General features: G+C 39.4%; 1 protein-coding gene across 1 annotated transcript in view; it reads right to left on the minus strand.

The window, feature by feature from the left end:
• Positions 1–1720: 1720 nt before the first annotated feature.
• LOC121299268 (arrestin domain-containing protein 4-like) overlaps positions 1721–7750 on the minus strand; it is a 7288-nt gene continuing 1258 nt past the window's right edge. Inside the window, exons 3-9 of the mRNA XM_041226935.1 lie at positions 7233–7311; positions 6373–6520; positions 5782–5884; positions 5136–5392; positions 4605–4767; positions 4077–4231; positions 1721–3578 (exon numbers count right to left, since the gene is read on the minus strand). Of these exons, the coding sequence (XP_041082869.1) occupies positions 3519–3578; positions 4077–4231; positions 4605–4767; positions 5136–5392; positions 5782–5884; positions 6373–6520; positions 7233–7311 (965 nt within the window). The 3' untranslated portion in view covers positions 1721–3518. The remainder of the gene's footprint in view (positions 3579–4076; positions 4232–4604; positions 4768–5135; positions 5393–5781; positions 5885–6372; positions 6521–7232; positions 7312–7750) is intronic.

A 7750-nucleotide genomic window follows, 5' to 3' on the forward strand; every position in this document is an offset into this window, starting at 1 on the left:
GCTGAACTGAATCAGTGTCACGATCCACAGGATGAGCAGACCTGTCTGAAACCCACAAGAAGAGGTCGCGCTGGTCCAGCTCGGCTGTGAGTTCTGAAATATTATGTGATTAAATCCAGCATACAATCCCTGTTTGTATAGCTTGGCACCGATGGCTTCCACTCAAATGTCGGTTGTTAAACACCAGTGATAGGCTTCGGCCATCTGCTGCAGTATGGAGGGCTACTGTCAGTCTAGACCCTGCATCCTGTCAAATTCTGTGGGGAACTTTAATCAGAGGAGATGCCCAGCACCAGATCCAGCAGTGGCTCTAGAGCACCCAGACTGCAGCTGGTACATGTCCAGCCTTACAGCAAACAATCCTTCCACTCCAGTATCAGAGCTCCCTAGTGATTATTCAGGGAATCCTTTCCCAACACTTGCTTTACAGGCGCAAGGATTCTGTCAATTTTCGTGGTTCAATGCAGCAAGTCCACAGCATTGCAGTTGACAGTGTTTGTTAGAATTGCTCAATGTAATGCATCAAGAGAGGGGAAAAGTTAATCTGTGCCAAGGCTGTGTTCCAGAGCTCTGTAATTGGCTCTCATGGCTCAGCACATCGCAGCAGTTGGCCCTTATATAACCCAGGGGATCTTGCTGACAACATATAGCAGTGTACTCATTCCACAGCCCGTGCCACTGAAGAGGTCCCCTATACTGTGACAAACAGCAGCAATCCAGGTTACAATGCCTCCAGGTCTGGCTGAAATCAATCTGGTGATGTGTTTAATAGCAGCAATGCATGTAGCCATTTAACCCTGAAACTCAAATAATACTTTGATGAGATACCAGTATATTCAAACATTAACTCGTTCAAATTCAAACACGCACACTACCAGAAGCACACAGGTTCATGGCTCACATGATGAATTGTGAAGTTGTTGGTTCAAAGTTTTAAAATTGTAATTTAGGTCAGAACAAATCTTTTTTTTTTTTTTGTATCTGCAAACCAAGGGGCCTGCAGTCATCGTGTTATTGTTTTATATAATGTTTGGAGGATGTTGTCCCAAACTTCAGCCCTCTACACATTGACATAAAACAGACTGGACAAGAGAAAAGCTTTGTGCTATTAGCTTGACCACATTTCACCATGTGCAATCTGAGTATCTCTAGTCACAAAGTACTTCAGCAATTCCAACGATGATGCATTGACGTGTGTTTTGTGATCTATTTGTTTATGTACTAGGCTGATTAGACATGAAAAGTAATCCTACGGCTGTCTCATGCATGCCTGAGGGGAACTAGCGTAACAGCAGCTGGGACAGTGTCAGACCTGCTTAACATGTTGAAGTGTGTGCTGCTTTTCAGGCTACCTGCACTCGAACACTGTTTACAGTTAACAATTTCATTGAGCGCAGCAGTGCCCTATGCATAGAAGAAAAGACAAACGAGAAGAAATAAATAATTATATATATATATATATATATATATATATATATATATATATATATATATATATATTTACTTTGGTTAACCAAATGAAACCCATGGTTTTAACTTGTTATACGATAAATTAACAATGTAAAATTTTAAACTCAATGTCTAATCTATGAGTTTTTTTTAGATACAGAAAAAGAACACAATAGGTCAAGATTATGTCGATATTCTAATGGGACCAATATAATAATAATAATAATAATAATAATAATAATAATAATAATAATAATAATAATAATAATAATATAATAATAAAGGCCACATTGTGATGAAATACAGAGAACATGATACAGTGATTACATTGCATTGTTAAGGGCTCTGAGGCACACAGGAAATAGCTTAGTAGGCACATTTTGTTATTTTGAAGGAAAACAATACATTAAAAAGCACCTAAAATAATGGACTTATTATATACAACAGAACAGGCAGCTTAGACCAAAAACAAAAGAAAAGCAATAATCAAGTAGCAGCAGCAGCAACAATTTCTCTGAATGGGAGACTGAAGAAACAGCAAAATACTCCTCCCTGATCACAGACACCACCGTCTAAAGTGATGGGAATGGGGTGCTAACTATGACCATTAGTCATTCAGCTTAAATGAATGGGTTTCAGAAAAAAATTAAAAAATAAAACGCCAACAGTTTAATGACATAGTGCATTTGGTTAATTTTTTAAGTGAATAGGGCTAAAAGGCAGAGCATCTTTCAGACCCTGAAGTTGGGGAGAGTGTAGAGTTCACTGCCCTGTTAGCTGACATTTAATTGAATGTTTAAATGGACATAAAAAATATGTCATGTGAATACAATCGGGAACGAGTATTTAATCAGTTCAGCAAACCAAATCCATACCTTCACAGTAAAATAGATTTTAAACTGTTTACCCCAGTGTAGAAATAATCAAATACAATATCTGAAAAAAAAATAATGAAAAAGTATGTATTCATGGTATATACACATCACTAATAGTGTTAAATAATTATTTGAGTATCACAGATATCCTTTAGTGACCTGTCATGTTGCTGGAAACAATTAAGAGGAAGTATCTGAGGTCACTAAAAAGTACTTTAGAAATGTTCTCTTTCAAATCATACAGAAGCATGTTTTTCTTCTGCTATCATGTCTTGAGTACGTATGGACTTATTTCCATCTTCAAGTTGGTGGTGCAAACAGCTCAGATGGATTTTGTTCTCCCTGCTTGATAACGTTTTACAATCCATTCAAGAAGCTTGGGTAGGGTCAAATCATATTAACAGCATTTAATACTTCAGTAGAAAAAGTAGGAACCAAACAAAATAAAGCACGATTCGCCCATTATTATTATTATTATTATTATTATTATTATTATTATTATTAATAATAATAATAATAGGAATGTTAAAGTGCAAATAAAGAAACACGCTTCTCTTCAATGGTCTACCAAGTTACTGCTTTCATGCCATATTTACTTTCAAAGCTGCCTTAGCTAATAAGTGCTTTGGTTATAAAATACAAACACTATTCTCTTTGTCAAATATCACATTTGGATGATGTCAGAAAAAGAGTTCATATCCAACGTATTCAATAAACTTTGTTTTGTCCCAAACTCTGGTGCAAGAGACATCTGTTCAGCTTTGATGATATTTACACATTATCACATTACTGCATCAGCGAGGGAGCCTCACATTTCAGTCGCTTCAGTCTTGTGCTGTAGTGCAATGTTTCAGCTCCACAGGGGCATCCACTGTGCTTTTCTTTAACCCTTGTCTTCATCCCTGATTAGTGCAAGTATCACTTTCCATCACAACCTTCAAAGCACTTCTGTCTTCATGTAAAAAAACTTCTTAAAACAATGAACGTCTTCTTAAACCCATTGCAACTTCACAAACTCATTCCAGCTAACTTCAGTTGCTGCGCGTCTTTTATTTGCTCCAATGCTTCAATCCACGAGCAAAGTTTTAAGCACTTATTATTTCACAAACGTTCTGTAGATCATTTATTATTGTGGCAGGTATACTGACCACACTGAGGAAGATAAAACAACAAAAGGATCTTGCTGAAAACTGCTCAGATTACAAATGCAACTCGAGGTTGCTCCTCTTCTGTTAGGGTGGGATGTGGATCAATCTGCATTGAAAAACATTAAGAGCATTACATAATATTATTAGTGTTAGCCTCTGGTTATTAGAATTAATTGACAGATTTGTATGCAAAATAAAAACAAACTGTGAGCCATTTCAAAACAAGGACAAAAGCAAACCTCCTGAAATACTTAATTTTACTGGCATAGGGCCAGTTATTCAATTTTTAAATATTTTTATTCTGTGTAGATTCTAGCTAGTTTAACATTGCTAACGTTATTTAATTAAATGCAGTAAATGCACTTTTGCACTTCACACGCCAAATTGTTACTCAATCAAAAAGCCAATAACAATAAAAGCCAATGCCTTTTCCCCTTGCTGAGATCTTTTACTGTTCCAAGCAGCAATCACTCCACATTTAAAACTTGGAAACAAATCATAAACAGTGTCCGTGATTTTTACAGCTGCACACACTGTCTCTTCATTACATTTTGCTGAGAGCAGGCAGTAAAAAGTTAGTGCTATACTTGAGGCTTCAGCTGACCTCTGAATACAGGGGCGGAGGCTGAAACCTGAACTCTTGAATGTAGGCAAAGACAGGCCTCCCAAGCTCGCTCTCCAGGTCCTCTGGCTGGGAGCAGGACGGGGTGTGCCGTTCAAACTCCTCTTCTGATACCACATCTGCATAATTCGGCGGAGCTGTCAAGAGGTTGAAAACACAGTAAGCTATTGCATCAAATAAAATGAGTAACTTAACAGAAAGCCAAGTCAAACCTTATAGTTTCACATTTCAAACTGATTGAGGTGCTTATATATAAAAAACTTTCCTTTTAGGGAATGTAATGATCTGTTAAAAAATGATCTTTTAATCAATTAAGTTGCGCCACTGTAAGCTTGCAATGACAAGGGCTGGTATTCCCAGTCTGTCTTTGCATGCCCAACACAAGCATGACTTATGGCGGACTGTAAACAGCTTGTGAGTAGAGAGGGGGGTTAGGCTACCAGTACAAGTGCTAGTCAGAGTCTGTGCTGTGAAAGAGATTTAACAGCATGAGGTGTCACTCTGTCTCACCTTCTGGCTGCTCAGGTAGTGCCAGGCTGAGCCAGCTCATGTCCATACTAAACTGGCTGCTCACACTCGCTGTTCTGCTACCAAACCCATTGTAGGGAATGGTTCCAATAACCAAAGGAAGCTCCAGCTTCAACTTCTTAGCACCAGGAATGTGAGCATACACCTAGTAGCAACAAAGATACATGGAATTATTTAGTTCAGATATATATTTATTTTTAGGTATATTACACTGCGTGTTCATTTCATACACAATAGTTTTTTAAGGTCTTTCATAGGAATGTCTTATTGAGGTGATTTTATTTTTTTAAAACAATGTTACCCTGTGGCTTGGGACTTGGTTTCACGAGGTTTCAGTCCAGGGGAGACCTGGGGTTGGATACACCAAAGTTGCCTCAAACTAGGTCTCCCGTGGTCTTCTGGAACCAGGTTTCAAGCCACAATTTCTGAAAAAAGCGGTTTTGTGTTTCTCCAGCTTCACTTCGAGGCTCTGCTGGGACTTTGTATTTATGAAACTAACAAGCTGTCACTAACCGCCAAAGAGTATTCCACTGTGATGATGGAGCAGTTGAGGATGGAGGCAGTGACTGGAGGGATTTTAAGTTTCTTCCCGTTCCAGGTGTCCATGCTACCAGAGCCAATGTGATTGCCCCTCACATTTGCTACCCTCTGCCTGCAGGTCTTGGTTCTCCCATTGGCCAGGCAGGTTACAGTCTGGTATATTGCAGCTTTAGGCACGATGAGTCGTGAGGAGCAGTTCTCAATCTCTGCGTAGATTGGGATAGCTTCCCCTGTTCGGTTATAAGGGATTGATAAAATTAAGAGGTCTGGAACCTTTTCCTAACTAGAATTTGTAATACTCGTTATTATTTAACCAATGCAGCTCATTATTAGTATTAATGTTTATGAACAGTGGTATCTATGCAAGGTCACTGTTATTGTTTTAAATAAATGTTTAACTTATTTGATAACCCTCTCCTCGCCTACAAATTAAGCTGAAAATATAATTAGTTACAATGATACGGCTTCTGCCTTCGTCTGATAGCATGGTAGAAATAGCCAGGTAGACTGATGCTGCTGTTTCAAGTTTGAAATCTAACAATGTAATATTATAGCAATTCATTCATGGGTCACGCAAGTTTCCCAGTTCACAAATCTTCAGGGTATAGACTTGTCATACCATTGCAGTAGCCCTTCCGTTCAATTCTGGCACTCAGCGCAATTGGACCCGAGGTGAAAAACCAACAGCCAACCATCTTCTCCTTGTTCGTGGAGACAGGAGACTGAAATAAAGTCAAGACAGAACTTCAGACAGCTAGAAAAACTTTAGCGGTAAAGTAAGCTCTACAGTAGATTCCACAACACCAGTCACACTATCCATTGATAAACGCAGCTCGTCTGCTATCCAGTTTCCACAGCAATGACCTTGGAGTCATGGGCTTTTGTATGGGGAATATCAGTGCTTTGACTTGTTATCTCCTTCACGTGAGAAAGTTTATAAAATACAAAAATAAAGTATTATAGTTTAAATCTATGCTTATAATGAACAGGAATAGACTAAGGGATTACAAAAAAAAAAAAGACAACAGCTGAGTCTGGGAACTTGGGGCACAGTTGGGGTACTGTTACCTGTATGAACAGATTTCACTGTTGTATTATCGTCTGTAAATGTGACCCTAGAATGATGGGCATGTGGCATATGCCCCAGTTGCCAGAGACTCAAAGAGGGCTGCATGTAGCGACGTTTCTCATACGATTAAAAGGAGCTCACCAGAAGAGTGGGGGTGTTGACGTCCATATGGCTGATGACAGGAAACTCCCTGCTCACACTTTGGTCTGGGGCAGAAGGCCTCTCCAGGGTTGCGTTTACCCAGTACTGAATGCAGCCGTATTTCCCAGAGAAAGAGGTAACCAAAGGCCTAAAGAGAGCAAGACACCACTTCAGAAACAAGGTCCCGCCCGCTCCAGTTCAGTCTTCCAAAATGCATGCTTGTTTCCAAAGATAGGTGACAAAGAAAAGCCCCGAACAGCAGTCTGGCCAGTAAAATGCCCCTTTTTGGTTGAGGTCCACAATGTGGACAGGACGTGACATTAGGAAACATTACACCTTTCTGCGATGTTGCAATCTGCACATGTCTTGATTACTACCAGGTTTCAATTTCACCTGGTAAACTGGATTCTATTACAGACGACACCTTATGAGACACAGCCTCGCTGATCTTAGAAAACTGAGCCACAACTGTATGTCTGAACTAAAATAAATACTGTCTGTAGTCTGAAACTTGTAATGCTGTTTCAGTGTCATGATCACCATCAGATATAATGACAGCTCCTTGTGCTCCGTTTTGTAAGTGACTCTGCAGCTGATGCACAGTTCACACACCCTAGTCTCTGTAAGCCACCTTGGATAAAGACGTCTGTTAAATAACCAACAAATACAATTACAAACATTACCCTTGAAAAGATGACTAAGATGTTTGGTCTGGGTAATTTAATAGATGTTTCTTCCCCCTAGAAACTTGCTGATTTTTAAGGAGTGTAACAGTCATTTCCACCAGAGTACAGCTTAAGTTGATGATGATGTCACTAAACAGTACTGTATGTCTTCTTGTTCTGTAACACTGTACTTACCCCTGTGGGAGCTGAAAGCTGAAAGGGAATTCATGTTTGCCTGCATGTAAAGTGATAAAGTTCTCTTCGCTGTTATCACCTAAAAAAAAAAAAAGTCACGGTAAGACCACTTATAAACAGGGGCAAGCACAAACTGAAGACTGTCTGTCAGTTAAATGATGTGTTGTTCATGGCCTGAGGATATTAGTGCACGCGGTACACAGATTCCAGTGTGCTTTTCCAGGTTAACAAGTGCACTGTGACTGATGCAGACTGCAATTTCAATGTGACATCTCAGGCCTTGCATAACTCAGGGCGTTTTCTTGGAACAGATACTTAACAAGGGCTTCTCAGCAAACAAACACAACCTTATTCTTGAGGGCATTTGAGAAACAAGATAACAATGGCAAAGGATTACAAAGGACTGGCCTTGAACCTCTTGGTAAAGTAATTATTTCTACCAAGAATTGAGCAACACAACAGAACTCAAGGAGATACACACTGTGGGTAGATGACCACTTTACAGAGTCAGCATGTGT

This window comes from Polyodon spathula, chromosome 24 (genome assembly GCF_017654505.1).
Source record: "Polyodon spathula isolate WHYD16114869_AA chromosome 24, ASM1765450v1, whole genome shotgun sequence".
NCBI lineage: Eukaryota > Metazoa > Chordata > Actinopteri > Acipenseriformes > Polyodontidae > Polyodon > Polyodon spathula.